A 24,009-nucleotide genomic window follows, 5' to 3' on the forward strand; every position below is an offset into this window, starting at 1 on the left:
GGGCAGATGTCATCGAGAAGAAGATTCAAAAGGCAGCATGTGGCCATCGTTAGAGGACCCATGTCCACGCAGAACAAGGATATCAAACAAGTTTGTCCTCAACGTGCTGGTGTATCCTGATCGGTCGAGTCTACTTGCGTCTCTCTCTCTCTCTCTCCCCTCTTCTCTCCTACCTCTTTGTACTTCGGGAGAATAGTTCCCGAACTCTATCATCTATACTCTTCCCTCAACCACAACCCCCACGCCCACCATGTCGTTATCAGAGAAGATGGTGATATCGATACCACCGCCTGCCAGGTGTGCTCCGGGCCCAATCAGTCCTAGTGGTACCACCCTGGTCGACCTCGAGAAGGAGATCGCTCAGATCCTCTCCGAGAAGGCCGCCTCTGATCTCGAAGCGCAGACGAGCAGCAAGAAGCCAAACCGCCTGGCAACAGTCCGGTACCTCATCCTCAACATCTACCGGCGGCTCTTCTCGCTGGTCTTTCTGGCCAACATCGCCATGTTCATCTATGTCCTGGCCACGCCGGACCAGAAGCTGCTGGCCCTTGTCAACGCCACGGCAGCCAACGTGCTGGCCTGCGGCCTGGCCCGGCAGCCGCTGGTGGTCAACGCGATTTTTGTCATCGTCTGCTCGATCCCGCGGTCTGCCCCGCTGCGGCTGCGTCGGATCGCAGCCAAGGTGTACCACTACGGCGGCGTCCACAGCGGCTGCGGCATCGCCTCGTGCGTCTGGTACGTGGGCTTCGTTGGCCTGCTCTCCAAGCAATACTGGACCCCAGGCCCAGCCCCAAGTGCCGCCGCCTCCTTCTCCGTGCTGCCCATCGTGCTGGCCTACCTCATCCTGGTGCTGCTGCTAGCCATCATCGCCGTGGCCCACCCGACCTTCCGCTCCAAGCGGCACGACTCCTTCGAGCTCACGCACCGCTTCTCCGCCTGGCTCGTGGTCATCCTCTTCGTGATCCTCCTGCTCGTCTTCGCCGACGAGACCAGCCGCGCCACGGCCCAGTCCCTGGGCTCCTTCCTCACCCACCTCCCAGCCTTCTGGTTCCTCCTCCTCACCGTCCTCGCCATCCTGCACCCCTGGCTCCTCCTCCGCAAAGTGCCCGTCCGCGCCGAGCCGCTCTCCCCACACGCCGTCCGCCTGCACATGAGCCACGCCACCACCACCTTCGGCAAGGGCATCCAGCTCGCAAAGCACCCGTTGCGCGACTGGCACGGCTTCGCCACGTTCCCCGATCCTCTCCCTGCCCCGGGCCCCACCACCACCACCACCACCCCAACCTTCTCCAGCCTCATCTCCAAAGCCGGCGACTGGACCTCCGCCACCATCAAATCCCCACCCCCCCATCTCTGGAAACGCGGCGTCCTCGTCTACGGCTTCGCCTACGCCATGCGCGTCTTCCGCCGCCTCATCGTCGTCACCACCGGCTCCGGCATCGGCCCCTGCCTCTCCTTCCTGGGCGACGACCACCGCCCCGCCCTGCGCGTGCTCTGGCAGACCCGCGCCCCGCTGCGTACCTACGGGCCGGCCATCCTCTCGCTCGTGAAAACGCTCGACCGGGACCCGCTGGTGATCGATACCAATTCCTCCGGGCGGGTCGATATGGTTCCGGAGATTCGGCGGCTGTATGCGGAGTTTGGCGCCGAGGCGGTTTGTGTGATTAGTAATCCGGTGGTGACCAAGAGGGTGGTGTTTGAGTTGGAGAAGGGGGGGATTCCGGCGTTTGGGCCGATTTTTGATTCATGAGGTTTGTTTTTTTTAAGTTTTCTTTTTGGTTTTGGTTTGGCTGGGTTGGGATGGTGTTTGGGATGGTGTTTCGGTTGGAGATGAACTGAGATGAGATGAGATGGGTTTGGTTGGGGTGTACGGAGTATATATTGTTTGTCTTTTTTTGGTTCTGGGTTACATTGTTACACTTGGTCGTTCGGTGGACAAAAGCTTGGTTGTACATGTGCATGCGGGTTTCCAGTCTGTAGGACTGTAGTAGCATTAGGTATTATCCCAAGTAATTAATTGTGAGAAGGATGGTATAGAGATCTATCTATCACCCGTTACCAATCGACTCCTTCTACCCCGGAGCTGTCCTACCCTACACTCACACAAGGTATAGACATATTAGATTATTTATATTGAATATGATGATCTCGGAGCTATGGCCAGATCCACCCAGAAAACAAGATAGCAAACTCCAGACAGACATTGGGGTATCATGCAAGAATCCGCCCTGGTTGAAGAAGGTATGTTAAAACTTTTTTTTTTGTGTCCCAAAGTCGTCAGCCATGCCGTGTTGGCCATTAATTGTTTAGAAAACGAAAAAAAAAGCAAGGTAAAGCAACGCCTGGATCGCTCCGCGTTCCCCGGGTGTAGGTATTTGTTTTGTTGAAGTTAGTTTGGTTCGTAATCGGTTCGTAACGTCATGAGGAAGAGATTCGGGTATTATGGAGACAACAGAAAGTCAAGGCGGGTCACCGGCTACTCGGATACCCGAGAATCGGTCGAGGGGGCCCGATTGCTGCTCACCAGCGCCAGGGGCTCTGCAGTGAGGTCGTCGGTGGTGAACCGGGTTCGACCCCGAACGGAGTGATTGGAGTCGCTGTCCAAATGCAGGGACTCCATCCGTTCCAGCTCGGCGTAGTCGGGCAGCGACAGAGGAGAGCCACTGTAGTCTTCCATGATACTGTTTCCATCGAGCATGGTGTAGCCGGGAGGGCTGGCGGGGACATTTTCATACACGGGCGGCATCTCTTCATCCCAGCTGATCCCAAGGCCACTGCGTTCGGTGACGTGCAAGTGGAACTGCATACGGAGCACCCGAGCGGCGCCCGTGGGCGTGATCAGCCGTGTGTTGCGGTTAGGGCAAAACTCCTCGGCCACGATCAGCTCGATCACTAGGTTGTGCTTGACTTCCAGTCCGTTGGGGACTTCCAAGTCACACACGGGATTGCAGGTGGGATTGATGCTGGCTTCAAACTGCATGCTGATCTCGCCGCCGGCCGTATCAAAATCGGTCTTCCAGCCTTCCTTTTCTTCGTTGTGCCCGATGATGCGGGTCTCCTGGTGCAGGACTCCCTTACCCTCCCCGCCGATCTTGTGCGCGTGTTTCGTGCACGCTGCCGAGACGATCTTCTGGTGCTCTTCAATACGCCACATCATCTTGCGCAGACGCCAGCGGGTCTGGGTTTCTTCGCCCTTGTCCACCACTCCGCTCAAAGTCATCTGCACCGGGAAGGTGCCGATGGGGTAGACAACCGATGGGAGCACAATGCGGCCGGTGAGGTTGGTTGGAGGGAAGATACGGATCGAGGATTTGTCGTTGCTGGGGAGGGTAGCGCGGCGGATGTGCAATGGCATCTTGAAGGTGTATTCCTCGCCGGTGGTGTTGTGTGCGCGGGCTGAGAGGTAGTACTCCACCTGACCCAGTGATCCATTGCAGGAAGCGGGCAGGTGGCCGGGGAACAGGTAGCTGAAGGGGAAGTCGTGGTCTCCGTGCTTGAGGGAGAGCGGCTCGGTGAGGAAATCCCAGCTGGTCAATTCTTCCGTCCGTGCGGCGCAGTTGGAGCATTCGCGGGAGACGGGTTTCTTGGTGGTGATCTTGGTGAGCAGACGCATATCGAACTTGTCGAGGGTAATGGCATTGGCGTGCTCAGCAACAGCAATCCGCAGACGTCCAGAGAACAAAGCACCGGTGGAGTTTGCTGGGGTTCCGTAGCAGACGAGAGGCGGAGACTCAACGATGACGTCCAACTTGGCGGCCGGGGGGGCATGGTCCTCCTTCGCTACACGGTCCTTCGAGCGAGCAGACCTTCCATGGCTGCGCTTCTTGTCCTTGCTATGATCTCGGTGCGGGTGAATCAGATGGTCCATGGTGAAGGAGAGACGGCGCTCTGGAGATCTGGCTCTGTCGGTGTGGGAATGGGGCTTCTTGGTGACGGTGTTGCTGGCGGGGATTTCGTTGACGGAGGTAGAGGAGGAATTCGAGTGCGAGGATAGAGAAGAATGGAAAGCCGCGGTGGGGCGAACAAAGCTGGAGAGAAGACGGCCGGGCATTGTGACTTGGGTTCTTCTGGATCGATTCCGTACCAGCCAGAAAGGATAGATGAGGGTGAATAGAGGCAGGCAGATGCGCGCCTTCAGGGTCTAAGGCCACAATCCAAACCTCTGGTGGGAAAAGGTTCTCTTTTGTATTGGTGTATGCTATGATACAATCAAGAAGCTGGTCTGGGGTTGATAGAGAAGAGGGGCGAGGATGGCAACCCAGCACATAACACCCTTTGCAATCGAGGTTGTAGCTTGACTGATAGGATATAGTGTATCAGTGGTAGAGAGAAGAAGATTGATTGATATCAAGACTCAAGAGTATACAGAGTAGTAGGAAGAGAGCCAGAAAAAAAGTGGGCGACCTGTTGCCTTTGAATGAAACCAGAAGATTATTTTAGCTCAGAGGCCGAACATGGATCCGACTTTCCACTCCTTTTTTCCGCCGGATAATATTTTTATTTTTATTTTTATTTTTATTTTAATTCTTAAAAATCAAATAGAAAAAAAAAAAATAGAGTCCACTTTGCATGTAACAGAACTATTCCATTGTGACTCTTTCTTTTAGTCCGTCAGTGTCTATTGGCAGTTTGGCACTAATTTCCCCTATTATTACTGAATTTTTCTTCGATCTGGCCCCTCCCCTTGTCTTCGTCCTAAGGCCCATGTGGGGCGCGGCGGAAACAGCGTCATAGTGGGGCTTACCATACGCGTTTAATACGTAACAGTATGGATACATTCATGGGTACTTACTAAGTTACTACTCCTGGGTGTAGACAACTCTTGCTGGCTAAAAGGTCATTGACATTCTGTTTACAATCGATCTTGGCGCGAAAGCTCTTGGATCTGAGTCTCAGTCTGTATAGTTTACACTTTACACTTTGCCGTAGTGGACAAATGTGATTACATCACGGACTCTGTCGAGATGTGTACCTAGAATGTAGATGTGTACATAATCATCAACACAGAAACACATCATATTCTTCCCTGTATAGAGGATCACAGGTACCTACTACCTACTCTAGATGAGTACAGTATCTACTACAGAGTACATATGCGTGATTGATCATCAGCTGTACAAGTCCACGTCAGGCACAGACACATCGATATATCACTCAGGCACAGTCGAATCGTAGGAGACGGAGTTGATACCCCACAATCTGTAGTGACAGATCACTAGAATGATCGAATGCCCCTCAGCCTTTTCTTGATGGCGATGCACTGTTCTACGCTTCTACTATCTACGGAGTAGTTCCTGGCGCAATGAGTCACGGATAGATGATGGTTTCACCCCCACGATCATATTGTGTATGACATTGACAGCATGAGGCTTGGACCGTGGTTGATGATCAATCACAAATAAACCTTGCGGGTGATCAGTAGTAGGACGCTAGAAACTCTGAAGGTACTCGATTCTTCGAAGTCAAGGTAGGAACCTCAGGCCACAAACAATAGCCAATGGCCCGAGTATGGCACAATACAAATCATGAACAAACCGTGGATAGTAACGGGTGGCCTCAGGCCTAAGCTTGAGTCACACGTTCTAGACAATGCCATCCAAAAGTGATTGGCCCAGGTACTACCGCCGTACCTGTTTTTTTTGGCCCTCCAACGCTGCCACGACACCCTGCATCACCCAAATCGCAATATTGACAACAATTGATGTGCTTGAAGCAAACCACCAAAACACCATGCCCCAAACCAGTAGTACTCCGTAGAAACAAGCTCAGCAGTTCAGAACAAACGGTGAGACCAGCGATCTTATTTTGGAGGGGTGGAAAATTTGAAGGTCAGCTGCCGTCATCGAACCATCACGTGGCGTCATTTTCAATGCCTCGAACGGGCAACGGGCCGTCCGTACTCCAAAGGTCATGTCTTGTCTGGGAGGCGGTCAGGCGTAATACCAGTGGTGACCGGCACCGATACACCGGAATACAGAACCATACATGATTCCAGCACGACGCTAGTTGGAGATCCTCTGGAACAGGGCGCTCAGAGAGGGGCCAGAAAATTCTAAACGCTCACAAAAAGCCCGAGACGGAGCGAAGCCGCTAGAGGGATCCATCTGCGCTAGAATGTTTTAGGTCTCGTCCCTGAAGAATTGGAAAAATTTTCACGGATATTTTCTTTTCTTTTTTTTTTTTTTTTTCCTCTCTCCCTCTCTCTCTCTCTCTCTCTCTCTCTTACACAGTACGTCGTAGTAGAATTTCCGCTTGGAAACGGCTCGGTGAGGGTCCACCAGATCCAGACAGTGGTTCTAGAAAAAGTAGTATTCAGGAGTCAGGACCAGTGTGCGGTGTGACAGTGTCCAGTGGTAGAGATCAGGTCCATCATGTGAATCCATTCTAGGTTAAGCCCCCAACTGATCAAATGACTGCTAAATAGTCTTTCGAGGCGCTTCTTTTGGTTCTGGCACAAGTTACAACTTAACAGTACAAGTTACAACCTGCGCAGTATTTCGGCGTCCGCGGAGGTGCGCACAGGATTTCCCCGCACTGCAAGCAATTCCAAGATTTGCGGGGGATTGCATCATGGGCGTCTGTGTTACCTTCTTAGCTGGATGTTGTTGGATCATGCCTTTGACGCCTGCACCAGGTCATCTGTTAAGGACTTGACGACTTTGAAGAAGTTGAGAATGAATGTGCTGCATACAAACAGCTATCGAGATATAAAAAGGTTATTCAGATGTCAAGATCTGCTCTGTGCGCTGATGGTGTGCAGGACAAACGTTGACGCTGGCGAATGGCTGTCCATCGCCGCCATACCTCTTACCTAAGAGATTCTCCGAGGCTCGTATAATTATGGGCAATCATGGGTTGATCTCCCTTCATTTGTGTTGTTAACTATGGTAACTATTGGTAACTCTGTAACCTAGGTTGTATGATATTTTTATTATTATTAATTATGACAGATCGCCCTGTCAGATTCAATCTGGTTTCTTCTTTTTTGTTTAAAAATCGGCATACTGGGTGGTATCCCGAGTGATCTCCGATTCTGAATGCTACCGAGTTATCTGGCTAACATCTGATCGCTTAGATATTTGACAGCATGTTGTCGTTGCTGGAGGTGCAACTTGCAATCCTATAGTTAGCTTGTACTTTCTCCTTAGTATCTAGTTAGTAGTTAGTAGTTAGGAGTTCGGACTGCAGCCGCAGGACTATCGTGGTCCCGCCCGGCGCAGGAATTGCCTGTTCCGGAAGTTCTGCTGGCGGGCCCGAGTGCCACTCGGCTCTTATCAACTATGAAGGTACACTGTACAGACTACAGACTACAGACTACAGACTACAGAGCATAGTAGTACAAGTACAATATGGAGCATAATCTTGCAAGTCCCACGGTGGCCTGATGAAGCAAATCGCATGCTGTTATCCTTCGCAATGACATGCCTATTCTAATATCAAATCAGATGTTCGATGCTGGACACGCACCGGCCCGGTCATTCTTGCGCCATTTACTGGCCTTTACTCCATATTACTACTACTGGAGAGTCTAGATCCCAACCCAACACAATAAGATTAGCACCTCATTGTCCATCTCTCTCGCGTTAACTTCTCGCCATTATTTTTTTTTTTTTTTTTTTTTGCAATCACCTCACTCCTCAGATTGTCCATCTTGTCCGGACGCAACAGCATACTCGGTTGAGTAGCGCACCTCTCCGCGGGAAACTCCGACAAAGTCCATCCCACTACTAGATCGAGTTCTTAGGGCGAGTTCTGCCCGGATTTCGCTTGTCTATGGGACTATGCCCGCCTATGGACGACGGAGCCTCCACTTTGTTTACTACTTATGTGCTGGCGTCTCGAAATTTCCTCTGAACCATGAGTCCAATGAGTCCATGAAACCATCAGCAGATCGAATTGACCGCTCCGATTGGTCTGGTCCGCATTTTCCCTGATTTTTAGTTCTTTGGGGGCTTCCGTGTCTCTAACTCGCAAGTCTCAATAATAATAATATTTTCGACTCGGTGAACCGAACTCTGGGCCGTGGCCGTTCTGCCTCGGTGTCTTTTCTCTTGGGTTGTACGTCTGGAACACTAACAACTCAAGAATGATTATCTTGGCACGTGGTCTGGAGTTCAATTGTTTAACGGAAGGCGCCGATGTCCTCAGTCCGGACTTGGGAATAGGCTCAACAGTCAACACATGTTCACTGCAACCAGGGAGTGAAAAGTGGCGCCACTTCAGACTGAATCTGGAAAGGAAAGAGTTGTAGAGTTTCCGTAGAACTACTTTTTGATATCTCAATCGTTACATCGTAGGTGCATAGCGAAACTGGTTTCCGCAATTCCCACTATAGTGTATACGACGGGGCTGCTCACTCTTCATGTTGCAATTGGTCTAGTGTTTAAACTGCATCTATGTTAATCTCGCAAGATCTGAGATTCCATCAACAAGGACCTAGCGTCTGAGATTAGATTCTGCTCGTTATGGCCCGTCAAGTAACTGAATACGGGGAACCAGCCCTTAAAGATCCTAGTATGCCGCTGCCACCCCAACGAGCACTTCCGTCTTTTTGCAGACCATCACTTGAAGATTCCTTTATCACTCTGTCTCTACTTGGAGGTATTCAGGAAGAATCTCGATTGTCTTTCTCATGCATTGGCTGAGCCGATCGCCTTTACAAGCTGTGGCAGGAGCCGGAGGGACTGGTTCGCCAAAGCAGTTAGTCAATTTGATGAATGCTGGCCATCGCACCTTGAAATGACGCTCTTTAGGCGACAATCCAGCATAGTAACTCTGAAGTGTATGTCTCATGATGGTGAACGTGGACTCAGGGTAGCTCTGCCTGTCTAACGAGCAACCGCTGGTAGCATGCTAATGGGAGATAACTCGTTCTGGGGTCGAGCGTTGCCCAAAAGGGACCCCTGGCAAGCCCATACTCTCTTTAATTAAAGGTCCGAGGATGTTCTTTGTATTGGAGGGCTCGAATGACAATATACCTGTCTGGTCAACTACTAATTCTTGATAATTCACTTATACTTGTCCTATTGTCGAGGTCCTATTGTCGACAGATGAAATCCAACAACGACCTGTCACTCAAATGAATGAACATATACAGACCATTTTCGCTATAAACTATATAGACATTCATCGTTGCCTAACTATCTTTGTAGTATACCCTCCTCACGACCACCATTAACCTCCAGCTCAAACAAGCCCCCTCCACCAAACACCACTTCTCAAAATGACCGTAGATATGAAACCCATCAAAGTCTACGGCAAAGGAGGCCCCAATCCGCCCCGAGTAGCCATCATGCTCACCGAACTGGCTCTAGATTGAGCTTATCTTCATTCGATTCGCTGGTCTAGGTTGCCGGAAGGCAGCCTTGCAGCAATTCAACCAAGAGTCTTCATCATTCTCGAGTAACAGACAAGCCCATGTAACCACCCACGAAACCTTTGCGCGACGCGCTTCACAAAATCAAGATGGACTCGACACACGTGCTGTCTCCCTGGAGATAGAATCATGTCCCTACACCACGCGACGAAATGTTCAGGTGAAGGCCCTAGGTGTCAGAGGGTGATCGGTGAGTAGCTAGGAACCCATCAGGATTGCTCCAAGACTGTCCAAGAAGCAACCTGGGCCCTGCATGGGATCAAGTTTTTGATCCAACAAAAGGGCAAGAGACACGAGGCTTTGAGCCACATTGAGACTGTGAGGACCATAGTATGGAAAATAATAATTCCTCTCAGCAATTTGACCAGATTCTTAGTAGTCGCTTCCACACTCCTGTTCTGGGTACCCGCATCCCTGGGGAATAAGCGCTTTTGGCCAGCGGACAGGGAATGTCCTTTTAAGATAGTTGTCTGCAGAGTGTTGGTTAGTGTTGAGTGCGTAAATGATGGTTAAGCAATGGAGTGGGAGCTACAAGTCGATATCATCGAGGTCTACTGAAGGTTGATCCAGTCTCACGTGATCGTACAACCAATGCTGCGTCCTCCAGAGCAAATCGAGATATTCCTCCTTCTCCCATTTGTGCCACCGTGTCTGTCTGTTTGCCATTGGACTAGCAGCAATTTACCGTCGCTGTCAAGCTATAAGTAATATGTGATAAGTGGCTTTGTTTTAAGTAGTCCGATGAATCAGAACACAATGAAACTGGAGATCTGAAACCGATGGAGTTGGATGTTTATCCCCACGCTTTAATTTAATCAATCTTTGCTCACCCTGACCTGACAGCCGTTCTGGACCAGCTGCCATTATTGACCGTTCATCCTTTAGCAAGGATTTTCAATTAACCTTATTTGCTACAGACACTTGGTCACAGCATGTTTCCCTCCTCTCTGGTGACCTGGGGCCTCACACTCTCCGCCATCTTCCTCTTCTGGACGCTATCCTCCACCAGCTCGTCGCCCTTTGCGCGCAACTTCCCGCGGCTCTACAACAAACGGATATGCCTGCTGATCGCGCACCCCGATGATGAAGCTATGTTCTTCTCCCCCACAGTCCTGGCGCTGACCAAGCCCGAGCTGGGGAACCATCTCAAGATCCTCTGCCTGAGTAGCGGTATGTCACCCGACAACCTCAATCCGCCTTCCCTCCCCCTATTTCCTCAACCCCCCAGCTAAACAGAAAAACCCACACCAGGGGACGCCGACGGCCTCGGCCACATCCGCAAAAAGGAACTCCAGGAGAGCGCAAAACACCTCGGCCTGCGCAGCGACTCCGACGTCTTCATCGTCGATGACCCCGCCCGCTTCCCAGATAGCATAACCACCACTTGGTCCGACGCAGACGTCTCCTCCCTCCTCGCCTCCGCCTTCGCGCCAGGCCTCGCCGACAAAAACAGCCCAGCCTCATCGGCGCCGCGGAAAAGAGGCGCAGCCCCCGCCGCCGCCCCGGTCGCCACCATCGACGTCCTCCTCACCTTCGACCCCCGCGGCATCAGCAACCACCCCAACCACCGCTCGCTCTACCACGGCGCCGTGCACTTCCTGCGCGCCCTGATGCGCGACAAGGCCGGCTACGCCTGCCCCGTCACCCTGTACACCCTCACCACCACCAACATCCTGCGGAAATACATCGGCGTGCTGGATGCGCCGTGGACGATGGCGACGGGGGCGCTGAGCTTTTTCACCGCCGCCGGCGGAGCGAAGGACGATATGCCGCGGAGGCTGATGTTTGTGAGCTCCGTGGAGGAGTATTTCCAGGCGCAGAAGGCCATGGTCAAGGCGCATAAGAGCCAGATGGTCTGGTTCCGGTATGGCTGGATCACGCTGGGGCGGTATATGATTGTGAATGACCTGAAGCGGGAGAAGGTATAGCCTTTGGCTTTTTGTATATGGCCCTGGAAGTTGGATTCTCAAGAGTTTACTTGTATTTGTATCTCTACTCTGTGTGTATATTATTGAGTGTCATAATGCATTGTTCATGAATTTAAAAACAAACCCCCAGAGTGAAGAGCAAAAAAAAAAAAAAAAAAAAAAATAGACAGACAAAGCAGATTGATAGCATCGAAGTGGTATCACGAACAAGATATGCATGTTGTGTTGCTATGAATTCGGGGTATCGGAATCAAGCATCATGATGAGGCCGAGGTATCGCAATATCAAAATGCTCATCGTGCAATCAAATCGTAACCGTTAAAACACCAACCCCCTTTATGCGACAATCCAGTCACCACTCGCCGGGTCCACCGTCTCATCCCCGTCTCTCCATCCTCCATTCTCGACCGGCTTCTTCGAACCAGGTAATTCCGCGACATGCGCAGCATCACTAGCTCGGCTCCCCACCGCGTCGGGTCCGACTGCCTCCTCGGCCACCACGGTCCTCGGCGTGTTAACGATGCGCTCCTCCACGCCCCAGAACAGCCGCTGCACCGCCGGGAGATCAAGGCTGCGAAGCTCGGCCGGGTACTGCGCCCAGACGAAGTCGTCGTCGAGTTCGCGCGCCCCACGCTCCAGGACGAGGCCGTTGTCGACCGTCGGTCGGCGAAGCGGGATGCGCTGGTGCGTGTTGAGGAGCCGCTGGCCCCAATGAGTTCCGCCGTGGAGCTGGATTTTGCCGCCCCTGGTGCTGTAGACGATCGAGTTTGGGAGGAAGTCCCGCCATTCTTCGAGCGCGCGCGGGAGGAGATGGCGTTCCCAGGCGGGGTTGTCGCGGCCGACCCAGCGGCGGCGGATGAGGAGCAGGCGCGCGAGCCGTTCGACGAGGATGGTTTGCTGGGCGGTGCGCATGCGGAGGATGTCGTATGCGTGCACGGCCTCGGCGAATGCGCGGGATTGGAGGAGCGTATGGTTGATGGAGGGTTTGCGGGTGCGGGTGGACGAAGGTGGCGGGCCGAGGTATTTCTGGATGATGGAGCGCGCGACGCGCCGTTTACGCCGCGTCTCTTCGAGGAGGGTGTATGCGGACTCCATGTGCTGCTTGAAGTCGGAGAGCTTGGCCTGGTCCCACGCGATCTTGGCTTGGATGTGGTACATCTCTATCGTTGGACGGACGAGGAACGGCTCTGCGGTCATAGTTTGCACCAGCGTGGACAGGAATTCATACGGCACTTTGCCCTTTGCGTTGCGGTCGGCGTCAAAACCGAAGCGCGGCCGCGAGAGAACGAACGATCGCTCCAGGAGTTCCAGCCAAACCTCTTCCGGAACAGGAATCTTGTATGAGGTTGAAATGAAGTCGATGGCCCGCAACGCCCCGGCGATGTCATTATTGTTGCCGAAGGCATGGGCAATGGCGAACAAGAGACGGCTGGTTGGGTACATCGGCGACGAGCGATCATAATCCATGGCTGAAGGCAACCCCGTTGGGTCTCCTTGCCCTGCCACCAGAGCGTCCACGTCGACATTCCATACGGTCTTCAAGATGTTCTTGATCCCAGTCACATGGCCAACCCGGGCGGATGCCAGCATCACGTTCACGAACGTGGCCTCGTCGCCGGACGTGCCTTCTTCCATCATCTCGTTGAAGATCTGCAGAACCTCCTGGCGGACGCTGCGTTCTGCCGTGCGGAAGCCATTCCAGCCTACATTGGGGCTGTAGAAGCGACGTTTGCGATAGGCATACGGCGTCATTCGCAGGTGATACTTCTCGCGCCCCGTGTAGGCCATGTCCCACACCTTGGCTTCCATGTAGTAATTGTAGCAACGCACATCGGGGACCACCCCATCCTCGGTCATAGCATGCCAGACATGGTCTGCCATCAAAGCATCTCCGATCGAACGTGCACAGTCCAGGAGATGCGCGTATTCGGCCAGTCCCAGCGTGTGACCTGCCGCCCGACGGGTTGCGATGATCGAGGCGAGGTTACAGGCGAACTCATCGAAAATCGCCTCCAATGCCCGGTAGCCTTTCAGCTCTACAGCAAACGGATGTATTGGACGATAGATGCCGCGAAAAGGATCAACAAAGTAGGCGGGGGAGAGCAAGCAAAAGACCTCGACAAAAGTACTCTCGGGCAACTCGCCAACCACCGTCTCAAACTGAGGGTCAAGCAATGCCTTCATCACCTGGTCGGGTTGGCCGTCTCGCACAATCGCGAAGAATGCATTTTTGAGCGCATTCAGATTCTTGATTGGTGTCCTTGGTGCTTGGTTGGGGCCTTCCAGCACACCGACTGAGCTCTGGACCGATCGTATCGCATGGAACTGAGAATATTGGTGTCCATTGTCCCTTCGCGGACTCTGAGAACTCTGTTGTTGTTGTTGTTTTCCATGATGATGATGATGATGATGCTCCTCTTCTACATCGTTGGGAGCGAAGGAATGTGGATGGCTTGCCAGCGACCGTCTCTGGAGCAGCTTGGCCGCGGGCGTGGAACCTGAAGCGGAGCCCACCAGTCGGGAGGACCCATCAGAGCGCCCGTAGCGGCCGATAATGTATCGAAGCATTGGGACTGGGAGGGCAGACCACGTGAGAGGAAGTAAGTATAGTTCGGTTAGGACGCTCTCATCAGGCGGTTTTGAAGGGAATCAACTCGGGTTTTCATGGAGGTTTTGGAAGATTTGAAAGAGTCCAAGATGACTCTGTGTCCCCTCGGTTCAAAAAGGCCACCATCGAAGCAGCGATTATGCTGTCTCTGTGCAGCATGAGGGGAACAACCCCGGGGGCCTCACTCACATCTTCGGCCGTTCTGGTTGGGCGCTGCGGCAGTCTTGGCGCCGAATCCCTGCAGCGTTTGCTGTCTGTGTGCTGCTGGACGACTGATTTTAATTACTACTCCTACTACTACTCCTACTACTACTACTGCTGACCTGCAACACAGCCGCTGACACCAGATTATATTATTGCCTAGTCATTTCCATCACCCGTCATCAACGAAGTCTACATTTACGGCGGTAGCTTTGGGATCTTGTCGGTTTTAAATCGCAACGTTGCGTCGAAATGGCCGATACTGAGGATGCCGGTGCTTCGTCCGTCTCGGAGCCTTTGGATCTGGTGCGCCTCTCGCTCGACGAAATTGTGTTTGTGAAGCTTCGCGGCGATCGCGAGCTCAAGGGCCGCCTACACGTGAGTTTGCGCTCTGAACATTCGGTCGCGTTGTGTTGCTCAATGCGGGGGACTGACTTGGTGGGCGTTCTTGCTAGGCCTATGATAGCCATTGCAACCTCGTTCTGGGTGATGTCGAGGAGACCATCTACGTGGTCGAGGAGGATGAGAATGAAGAGGAGACCATTCGCGTATGAAGCTCTGCCCCTGTCTACGACGGCTCTGCTACGGACACTGCGGAATCGCGGCTACCGCTCAAGCGACATTGAACTAACGGGTCAATCGCTGAATGCAGACAATAAAGAAGCAGGAGGAGATGCTTTTCGTACGAGGTGAGCACAGCTCAGTTCATGATCTCCCAACTGTACTCATTATGCTGACCAACCACCTCTCTTCCTCCAGGCGACTCGGTCGTATTGATCTCGCCCCAAGCGTGATTCCATAATCGAAAGAGATTAGGATGATGAGGAACGATACGCGGTCTACCTGATCTGCAGAGTGGTCCAGCAATATATAGCATTGCAACGCCTCTGCTTCAGACTGGATCGCAGACACGAGAAACGACTTAGGACGAGGAGACCAATACATGCCCTTCGATATCCATTCCGTCATCAGCATCATCGACAGGATATTCTTCCTCTTCACGACAAAAAAGGAGGTCGCAGGAAAACAAAGGGCTGAGGATGTACAGACACGTTGATGTCATAGGACTTTTCTATCCATGAGCCTCACGAGTCAGGCATCATTTGATCGCTTAAAATATCTACCATACATAATCCCAGACAACTACTAAGTCCAAATAGAGAAAAAATGAATTGCAATCGTACCTTCAGAATGACACACACAGTCTGCCCGTGGCACAGCACCGTGACTCAATCCCAGATCGCCTCGTGGAGCCATACAGGCGGCGGTGACTCGCTATCGATAAAGCTTCCCCGGTTCCCCGACTACTCTTTGGGCTGAGCCTCACCTTCCATTCCCACTGACTCAACCTGACTCCCACCCATCTACCTGGTTGTCTGGCAATCCGTCCGTCTAATTATTATTTGAACTGTATTCGGCATCTGACTGCCTAGTCTTTCTTTCTTGCATCCTCATCTGCCTTTCAATCCTCATAGTGGGAAATTATGATAGTACGAATACGTGTCTAAATGCGCCACAGGCGATACCATCTTCCATCCGATCGAATAAAAGATACAACTTGAAACGCTTCATTGATAGATCTCTTCCTCTTTCTTTCCCCTTATTTCTTAACCTGTATATCCTTCCTCTTATATACCGAACCGAGTCCTAATCATGCCGCAAAGCGGAGCGAAACTCTCCAGAGAGGAGCGGCGTAGGGGCGAAATTGTATGACTCTCCGCGCTCGCTCCATCCTGACGATGACTCGCGTCGAGACTCCCTTGCTGACCGCTCACGATCCAGGCCCTCAGTGAATTCGCAGAATATGCAGAGAAACAGCAGGCGCATCGCTCAGCCTTCGTCGGCACCAGCGATAGCGGATACGACACCGCTAGCATCCCCCGCCATACCGAAGACCATGCTGAACTGGACATTCTCGACCAGCTCACACTGTCCGATGCCCCGAGGACGGCTAGGCTGAAAGACCTGCTGCTCGGTACGGGTGATGAGACAGAGGGTAGCCTGCAGCTACTGGCCAGTATTTTGCAGGCCCGCATCGACGAGGGTCATGGAGAAACGATCTTCGACCTAGGACTCGAGGATGGAGGAGACTCGATGGGATTCGACCTGGCTCAGTGGAACACGGCGCTTCAGCGTTTGCGGGAGGCGGCTGAAACCCTTCCTGCACACTGCCGTATCCTGCTAACGCACAACGTTGGTGGTCCCGAGGAGTCGAAGACCAAGCATGACCGTCTCAAGGATGCCTGGGGCAAGATCCTGATTCGGCAGCCGGTGGACACGGTCGAGGAGATGGCTGAGATTCGGATTGCGGTTGTTGGGAATGTCGACGCAGGGAAGAGTACCATGCTCGGAGTCCTCGTCAAGGGGAACCTGGACGATGGCCGAGGTCGAGCGCGAGTCAACCTGTTCCGTCATAAGCATGAGATAGAAAGTGGGCGGACCAGCTCGGTAGGGCTGGAGATCATGGGCTTTGATAGCCGCGGTGATATTGTTGGGAATCCGCAAGGGCGCAAACTCTCCTGGGAAGAGATAGGGAAGCGGTCCGCGAAGGTGATCTCCTTCTCCGATCTTGCCGGCCATGAGCGATACCTGAGGACAACAGTCTTTGGGATGTTGAGCAGCAGCCCCAATTACTGCCTACTGATGGTCGCCGCAAACAATGGCCTGATCGGCATGAGTAAGGAGCATCTCGGTATTGCCTTGGCTCTGAATGTTCCAGTCATGGTCATCATCACCAAGATCGATATCTGCCCGCCCCACATCTTGCAGGAGACTATCTCTCAACTGACTAGGATTCTCAAGTCGCATGGAGCGCACAAGATCCCTATATTCGTAAAGGATATGGAGGAGACCATCAACACCGCCGCGCAGTTTGTCAGCCCGCGCATCTGCCCTATCTTCCAAGTGTCAAATGTCACGGGGGAGAATCTCGAGTTGGTTCGCATGTTCCTGAACATCCTTCCTCATCGCGGCCAGTACAACGTCAATGCTCCATTTGAATTCTTGGTCAATGACACCTTCTCGGTTCCTCATGTTGGTACGGTGGTGTCGGGGGTGGCCAAGTCCGGTGTGATTCACGTTGGCGATAAAGTGCTTGTCGGACCCGACTCTCTCGGCCAGTTCACCACCACCACCATCAAGTCCATCGAACGCAAGCGGATCCAGGCAAACGCTTGCTTTGCAGGGCAGTCCGGCTCCTTCGCACTCAAGGGCGTCCGTCGAAGAGAGGTTCGCAAGGGGATGGTCGTTCTCAAGAAATTGGAACAGCCTCCCAAGGTCTATAGAGAGTTTGTTGCGGAGGGTGAGATTTTCCTTCCGCTCTTGCTACGAATTCTGTTCCACTGACTGTTCACAGTGCTTATTCTTTCCCACGCGACCACTATCAAACCTCGATACCAAGCAATGCTCCACGTCGGGGCGGTCAGCCAGACGTGCTCGGTCATCGATATCGATCGTCCTTTCATCCGGACCGGCGATCGTGTTCTCGTCGCGTTCCGATTCATCCAACGTCCCGAATTCTTGGCTCCTGGCGATCGAGTTTTGTTCCGTGAAGGCAAAACGAAGGGCCTGGGAATTGTTAAAAGCGTTGGATACGACCCGGATCATCCTCTCAGTGCTGGCGCTCAGACGAAATGATGCTCCGACATGTTGAGCTCTGGTAGTACAAGCTTGCTTTATCTTGTTTTTTTTTTTTTTTGGTTTGTCGGTCATGGATATGCACCCTTTGGCTTTTGGTTTGTTTGTGCTTTGCGTCTGCAATCAGCTGTGCTTGTTGCATAGGGCTTGATACTCAACTGTCGCACAACATCTCCTGTATGAGGTTATGAGGTGCACTCAGGCTGAACTATTACCTATCCTTTTTGTTTAATTAGGCTGTTGTCATATGTTTTACTTCCCATATTCATTATTCCTAGTGTATCGCCATCATGGTGATGCTGATGCTCCCAACAGCTCCAGCAGTGTTGTACGGCTGGTAATCTACACCCTGGCCTTCCACAACCCGACCCTGTGGTTAGGCTGACTCGAACTGCAACCATAAGCCTACCAATAGCATAGTTATTAATACGACCGCTTCCTTAGGTGCCTTTATGGTCGATCTTGATGATTCTTTCCTCCTTCGCAGCTTCACGGCTGATATAGCACTGCTGCCACGTGACCCTGACGTCATATGACAGGCGGCGATGATGACATCCCGCCGGTTGATCGTCTTGTTGTTCCCTCGCAGACACCAACAGTCAACGCGGTTGGATTATATTGACTGCACTGAACAGACCATCCCTGACGATGGTGAGAGCATTCAATGGACAAGACACCGTTGCAGCTCGCTTATCTCCGAACATCTGTGTGCTGGGACAACCATCCCCTCCACTGACGTACCCTGTCTTGGCTCCTTCGACCTTGTCAACGTGCTTTGGATCTATTAAAGAGCCCTGCTCTACACTGGATTGTCCTGATTGAACAAATATCCAACCTGTCTTCCTCTTCTCTTGGCATTATTTCTTGATTGACAGAGGCATTGCTGTCAATATATCTACCAAAACTCGACTGTACTCTTGAGATCTTCACTTCTGTTCTCACCTAATATCTACCCCCTCAGCTATAATGGAAGCGGTACAAAAGGCCATATATGATACCACAAGCGGGATCCAGAATCTCGCCTTTGGTACCCAGCCTGAGACCACACCATGTACACAGCAACACGGCGAGGAACCTTTGTCCGGCGTGCAGGGTCGAGGGACAGCGACGGACCCATACGATGCTGGAAACCGCGATGGTGTGTATAACCTTCATACACATGACGACATATTGGCGTCGCGCCACCCCTGACAGAGGCGGTGGACGAACATACTGACCCCCTATAGAACAGCCGGACGCCCCCGCAACAAAAGATAATACTGCCGTCATCACTGAGCCTCTTGAATCCATTACACCGCTCGAGAATAAGCCGACGGATCCCAGTCCCGCCAGCGGCGCGGGCCTCAAGGCCGGCGCGACTCCCTCCCCGGCACAAGAGAAGCTGATCCCGTCGTCGACCAACAGCGCCACGGAGACCGGACCGGGAAACCCAATTGTAGACCTGCCATCGCCGGCACAGGAGCAAACGAATCCCACCGCCAGCGCTAACAGCAACAATAATACCAGCAGCAGCAACAGCAACAGCAACAATCTCAGTGAACCCCGGTCCATCTCTCAGTCCCAACCCAACTCTCGACCACTATCCCCAAAGTCACCCAAACAGAGAGACCTGGCCATGTCCGAGGGCGTTAGTAGCTCGCGCTCCCCGCCCCGTGAGGAGGGCGACGCCTCATCCAGCTCCAACGGCGAGCATGGGCCGCCTCAGAACGGCAATGTGAGCATCGAGGCGCTCAAGGGGCCGCAGGGTCCTGCGCCGAAGGAGACGGCCGACTTCGAGCAGGAGATGGATGGCGGCAAGCCGTCGAACACGACAGGTTCGTTCCCCCTTTTTTTCCCCCTGGACACAGGAGTGGGATGATTTGGTTTGATTCCGGCTAACACGCTCGTGTAGGTGGAGGTAGTGCAGCAGAACAACGCGATATGGGTGGTCATCACAATAAGATGAGCCACATGAAGGAGCGGCTGGGAAGGGTGTTCAAGCATAATAAATAAATGATCTGATTCCGTGTGTGGAGGAAGCCTGGTTTGGAATTTTGTTCATGATTTGTTTTTTTGCGCCGACCTTTATCCAATTTGTTCTGCTGTATTTCCCTGGTATAATAATCAGATCAGATTGACATACGGATGTGTATTGTACATTGCCCCTGAATTTCTATCGCGTGGCTATAGCCAGACCTAGATCTTGCGATATGTAAGTGCTATACATATACATATGTACTGGTCGAATCACCTGAGCAGTCAAGGGACCACTCGACGACTCGACTATTCAAACAACAGCTTCAACTCCTCAATCCTCTCCTTCCTCTTCTCATCCTCGGACCCATCGCCCCCAACCCGTAGCCCCAGCGAGCCCGCAATATTCATCTTCCGCTCCTGCACCTGCAACATGCGTCCCTCGATCGAGTCCTTGACGATGAACCGCGTGACGGCCACATCCCGCAGCTGGCCCATGCGATGCACGCGGTCGATCGCCTGCGCCTCGATCGCGAAGCTCCACCACGGGTCCATCATGAACACGTTGCTGGCCACTGTGAGGTTGAGCCCGACGCCGCCGGCGCGCAGGCTGATGAGTAGGACGGAGGGGCTGCCGGGGGCCGAGGACGGGGAGCGCGCGCTCTTGGCCGCGGGGGCGAAGGCAGATGGTGCGCGGGGCGTGGGGAGCGCCTCGTCCTCGGCCTCGTTGTCTATCGCGTCCTGGGCGAACGAGTCGGTCTGGGTGAACTGCGCCAGGACCTCGGCGCGGGCCTTTTGGGGCATTGTACCGTCGAGGCGGACGTGCGAGATGCCGGCTTTGGTTAGCTGCGGGCCGATTAGGTCGAGGAAGCTTGTGAACTGGGAGAAGACGACGGATTTGGTGCCCGGGGGGATGCGGCTGAGGTGGCTGACGAGTGCGTGGATCTTTGCTGAGGTGTGTGCTGAGGGTGAGAGGGGGTTGATGCGTCGGAGGGAGATGCGAGGTGCAGGTTGCGGGCTCGAGGCAGGCGTGCTGCTGTAGAGATCATGCTCCTTGGGGGTTGAACTTGGGGATTGGTGGCGGATCACTTCGAAGATGTCCCTTGATGTAACTGGTGCACGGCACGAGAAGCATCGAGGAGGCACGCCCTTATCTGTCTGGTGGCGTATATAATCTTCCAAGCATTTTTTACACGCACTATGCCAACAGGCCGTGACCGCGGGGTCGATCATGGGCTCCTCCGAGCAGATGGGACATTCTCCGCCGGATTCATTTTGGATCTGCCTCAATGCGTGCGTGGTGAATTTGGCCCCGGGATCCTGTGTCTCGCTCGAGCCTGCGTTCTCAAGGCTGACCGTAAACCGGTCTATGAGCTCTTGCAGGTCCATGTCGTCTTTCAACTCATTGGCGGCATCGGCCGCCGTCGCAGCGTCTTCCTCATCTGTAACGATCGTCTTGTTACGTGTCAGGATAGGATGGCAGCAAGTCTGTCGCAGACGCAGGATCTGTGCGAAAATAGTCGAGAACGACTTCAGCAGAGTACCAGCTTCGACATTGTCGTTGAATGTACGTTTAGCTCTGGTATATATCAAATCATAGATCTCACGTTCTTGCTCGGAGAGCTCCACTTCCACGATATCGATGGTTCGACGTGGTAACGGTACTAACGGTTCCCCTTCTGGTGTTTTCATCGTCTTGGTCCGCCGAAGAACAAGAGGCTCAAGGACAGTCTGAACGACATTGAGGGCTCGTACGTAGTCCTTTGACTCAAAGGGGACAGTGATGAATGTCTTCCAGAACGAAAAGTTACTCCACGGCTCGACCTTGAGGAACCGCACCAAGCTGAAGAGATCTTCCAGACGATTGACGATGGGAGTTCCAGTCAAGACCCACCGGTGCGTCGCTTTCAATTCATAGCAAGCTCTCGCGGTCTTTGAGCGTCGGTTCTTAATTACATGGGCTTCATCAAGAATGACTCGGAAAAAGTCCACAGAGAACAGTCCACCTTGGGTATTCGACGCGAAGAGTGGCTGGGCCGCGAGCTGACGGAATTCGGACAGTACTACGCCGTAACTGGTGATGATGACGTTGGGAGCGCTGGGGTTGCCTGCAGCACAGAGCTCTTGGAGATTGACGGATTTATCGGCACCGTAGTACATCAGAGCCTTCATCGTGTCTGGTCTTGAGGCTTTCATGGCCTCGCTCTCCCATTGAGCTAGCAGGGACGTGGGTGCCACGACTAGCGTTGTGTATGGAGCGGGAACGACAGCAGTTGAAGAGTTAGGCAGCCTCAGTAGCTCAGTAGAGGAAGCTGTGCCACCTTGATTAGGATGCACGGTACGATGAGAGTGGATGAGACTCAGCATCTCGATTGTCTTGCCTAAACCCATCTCGTCGGCTAAAATGCCACCCAGACAGTGCTGCTCCTGTGCTGGAAAGTCAACGCTCAGCTCCCCAGAATAGGGATTGACGTAGAAGTGGGCCTGTCCCTCAATCTCCGGGAGATCCTTGTCATCGACATCTTTGAGTGGCCAAGTATATTCCTCCCAGAGAGGATGCATTGACGACTCTCTGCCAGACTTATTATCTTTCTCCTTGGCAAGCATCCAATGAAGTGCTTGTTTCTGATACTTCCGGAGACTCAGGACAAATGTTGACGGTGGCTCAGCTTCCGGCATATTGAAATCAAAAGACTGTGCCTTCTTGTAAAGCGTGTCAAGTTGGTCTTCCTCGAGCTCTGGTGATTCCTCCTCTTCTGACGATTCGTTCCCTTTGCTCTCTTTCCCGGCCTTGTCATATTGCTCTGCAATTTCGGCCGCGCGAAGCAGTCCTTCTTTTTTGTGCTTTTTGGTCATCTCGTTTGCCGACATAGGTTGCAGCCCGATCTCATCAAAAAGTTTAACAAGGGCAACCTGGCGGAGCCGAAGCTGCTTCTCTTCAGCATTCTCTTGTTCTTCGAATATCGTAGTGGACCGATTATCGTCACCCATACTCCAGAGACTCCGCGGTAGAAAGGCTTCTTTGCGTAAGTAGCATCGTAACTGTAGGTAAATCGTGTCGTTGACCCGGACCCGGTCAGGTGTGAAAACGCAGATGCCCTCGAATTTGCATATCTTCTGGTCGAGCAGAGTGGACACCCATTCTGCTGTTTCTCGAGGCAGTCGCCCGATCTCCTGGCCAGCATCATTTGTAAACCGAGTCAGAACATCTCCTTTTTGGTTAGTGATGAGCTTGCCCCCTCGGCCGCGCTTGGCTACCGGCTGAGACCTTGTCCGTTCAACATTGACATGCTCCCCGTGTCTGAGTAGATTAGTGCCGCTTCTGGTAGCCCATGCCCCTACACCAAAAGCGCCGATGTATCTGGGGGATTGCTGCAAGGTATGGCGCGCTACAGATTGGCTTGATTTCCTTTCAGGCGTTTGATTTGATGGCGATGCCTGAGATCTTATTCCTTCAATCGGGGTGCGAGGAGCGGACAGCGTTGACTGGCGAGAAGCGACAGGAGCAAGGCTCGACGTAGCCCGGTTGAGCGATTTCCATGATCCGTCGAAGTAGACGTTCACTGCCCGCTCCAAGTCGTCGCCAGAGGCTTCACGGATCCGGTTGATCGATTGAGGAGGAAGTTGTTCTCCAATGATACTGGCAAAAGTCTCCACGTCGAAACCACCAGTATCGTGATCGGGTTTTTCCTGCTCGATCTCCCCCTCATTCAGCCCTGTCCGGTGTCCACTTATCAGGCGCTCTTCATCTTGTTCATGCCTTCGAGCATTCGACAAAATGGATCCATCGAGGACCTCTTGGTCGTATGGTAGCCCAGATTCGTCCGGGCCCCTATTTATGTCATTTCCCCGTTCATCATCTTCGCTCGGGAAGTCAACCTCCTGTGCGCCATTTAGCTGCCCATAATGATCGTCTTTTCCCTCTGGACCAGCAGAGGAGGTCACGGACGCGTCGAGACTCGGAGCAGTAGGTGTAGATTCGCTAGGGGAGTGTACAGGTCCACTCTCGTCGTCGACAAAAAAGCGTCTCTTTTTCAATGGACGTTCATTGGAATCCCCAGCGTCCATTATACCACTGTACATTTGATCGTACGTGAGATTAGATGAGTTTGTAGCCTGGAGACGAAGGGGCGATGCGTCGAAAACTAATGCGATGGATCTTAATGGGCGGAAGACGCGCCGAGACGCGGTCGATCGCTGCAGGTCGGGCCGACGTCATTCTTGGAAAAAATTATGGACAGTTGAAGGCGACGACACCGTGATAGAACCACCATCCACAATCTTGCTCTTGGTTCATAGAGACTGTC

At 52.9% G+C, this 24,009-nt stretch overlaps 8 protein-coding genes across 8 annotated transcripts, besides 16 other annotated features; 5 read left to right on the forward strand and 3 right to left on the reverse strand.

The window, feature by feature from the left end:
- Window positions 1-250: 250 nt before the first annotated feature.
- ACLA_015580 (integral membrane protein TmpA) lies at window positions 251-1,750 on the forward strand (the record flags this gene model as incomplete). The annotated part of the gene is made up of 1 exon (XM_001274541.1): window positions 251-1,750. One exon carries the CDS (start codon window positions 251-253, stop codon window positions 1,748-1,750), a length of 1,500 nt encoding a protein of 499 aa, XP_001274542.1.
- Window positions 1,260-1,279: a microsatellite.
- Window positions 1,751-1,795: 45 nt separating the features above from the next.
- Window positions 1,796-1,820: a microsatellite.
- A 7-nt stretch (window positions 1,821-1,827) lies between these two features.
- Window positions 1,828-1,853: a microsatellite.
- Window positions 1,854-2,476: 623 nt separating this feature from the next.
- Window positions 2,477-4,051, reverse strand: ACLA_015590 (alpha-arrestin; the record flags this gene model as incomplete). Its single annotated transcript, XM_001274542.1, has 1 exon — window positions 2,477-4,051. One exon carries the CDS (start codon window positions 4,049-4,051, stop codon window positions 2,477-2,479), a length of 1,575 nt encoding a protein of 524 aa, XP_001274543.1.
- Window positions 4,052-4,492: 441 nt separating this feature from the next.
- Window positions 4,493-4,521: a microsatellite.
- Window positions 4,493-4,530: a microsatellite.
- Window positions 4,531-6,161: 1,631 nt separating this feature from the next.
- Window positions 6,162-6,188: a microsatellite.
- Window position 6,189: 1 nt separating this feature from the next.
- Window positions 6,190-6,222: a microsatellite.
- Window positions 6,190-6,223: a microsatellite.
- Window positions 6,224-7,294: 1,071 nt separating this feature from the next.
- Window positions 7,295-7,327: a microsatellite.
- Window positions 7,328-7,600: 273 nt separating this feature from the next.
- Window positions 7,601-7,621: a microsatellite.
- A 1,399-nt stretch (window positions 7,622-9,020) lies between these two features.
- Window positions 9,021-9,046: a microsatellite.
- Window positions 9,047-10,308: 1,262 nt separating this feature from the next.
- ACLA_015600 (PIG-L family deacetylase) lies at window positions 10,309-11,304 on the forward strand (the record flags this gene model as incomplete). Its single annotated transcript, XM_001274543.1, has 2 exons — window positions 10,309-10,546; window positions 10,628-11,304. The coding sequence occupies 2 exons, from the start codon at window positions 10,309-10,311 to the stop codon at window positions 11,302-11,304; spliced, it is 915 nt and encodes a 304-aa protein (XP_001274544.1).
- Window positions 11,305-11,444: 140 nt separating this feature from the next.
- Window positions 11,445-11,467: a microsatellite.
- A 173-nt stretch (window positions 11,468-11,640) lies between these two features.
- On the reverse strand, window positions 11,641-13,872 carry ACLA_015610 (uncharacterized protein; the record flags this gene model as incomplete). The annotated part of the gene is made up of 1 exon (XM_001274544.1): window positions 11,641-13,872. The coding sequence occupies one exon, from the start codon at window positions 13,870-13,872 to the stop codon at window positions 11,641-11,643; it is 2,232 nt and encodes a 743-aa protein (XP_001274545.1).
- Window positions 13,696-13,716: a microsatellite.
- Window positions 13,873-14,195: 323 nt separating the features above from the next.
- Window positions 14,196-14,228: a microsatellite.
- Window positions 14,196-14,232: a microsatellite.
- Window positions 14,233-14,365: 133 nt separating this feature from the next.
- Window positions 14,366-14,667, forward strand: ACLA_015620 (U4/U6-U5 snRNP complex subunit LSM3; the record flags this gene model as incomplete). The annotated part of the gene is made up of 2 exons (XM_001274545.1): window positions 14,366-14,491; window positions 14,569-14,667. The coding sequence occupies 2 exons, from the start codon at window positions 14,366-14,368 to the stop codon at window positions 14,665-14,667; spliced, it is 225 nt and encodes a 74-aa protein (XP_001274546.1).
- A 1,099-nt stretch (window positions 14,668-15,766) lies between these two features.
- Window positions 15,767-17,749, forward strand: ACLA_015630 (putative GTP binding protein (GTPBP1); the record flags this gene model as incomplete). The annotated part of the gene is made up of 3 exons (XM_001274546.1): window positions 15,767-15,820; window positions 15,896-17,414; window positions 17,469-17,749. 3 exons carry the CDS (start codon window positions 15,767-15,769, stop codon window positions 17,747-17,749), a joined length of 1,854 nt encoding a protein of 617 aa, XP_001274547.1.
- Window positions 17,750-18,715: 966 nt separating this feature from the next.
- On the forward strand, window positions 18,716-19,607 carry ACLA_015640 (uncharacterized protein; the record flags this gene model as incomplete). Its single annotated transcript, XM_001274547.1, has 2 exons — window positions 18,716-18,887; window positions 18,976-19,607. The coding sequence occupies 2 exons, from the start codon at window positions 18,716-18,718 to the stop codon at window positions 19,605-19,607; spliced, it is 804 nt and encodes a 267-aa protein (XP_001274548.1).
- Window positions 19,229-19,278: a microsatellite.
- Window positions 19,608-20,011: 404 nt separating the features above from the next.
- On the reverse strand, window positions 20,012-23,770 carry ACLA_015650 (DEAD/DEAH box helicase; the record flags this gene model as incomplete). The annotated part of the gene is made up of 1 exon (XM_001274548.1): window positions 20,012-23,770. One exon carries the CDS (start codon window positions 23,768-23,770, stop codon window positions 20,012-20,014), a length of 3,759 nt encoding a protein of 1,252 aa, XP_001274549.1.
- Between the last annotated feature and the right edge of the window lie 239 nt (window positions 23,771-24,009).

Source organism: Aspergillus clavatus, genomic scaffold, assembly GCF_000002715.2.
Source record: "Aspergillus clavatus NRRL 1 1099423829795 genomic scaffold, whole genome shotgun sequence".
Classification (NCBI taxonomy): domain Eukaryota; kingdom Fungi; phylum Ascomycota; class Eurotiomycetes; order Eurotiales; family Aspergillaceae; genus Aspergillus; species Aspergillus clavatus.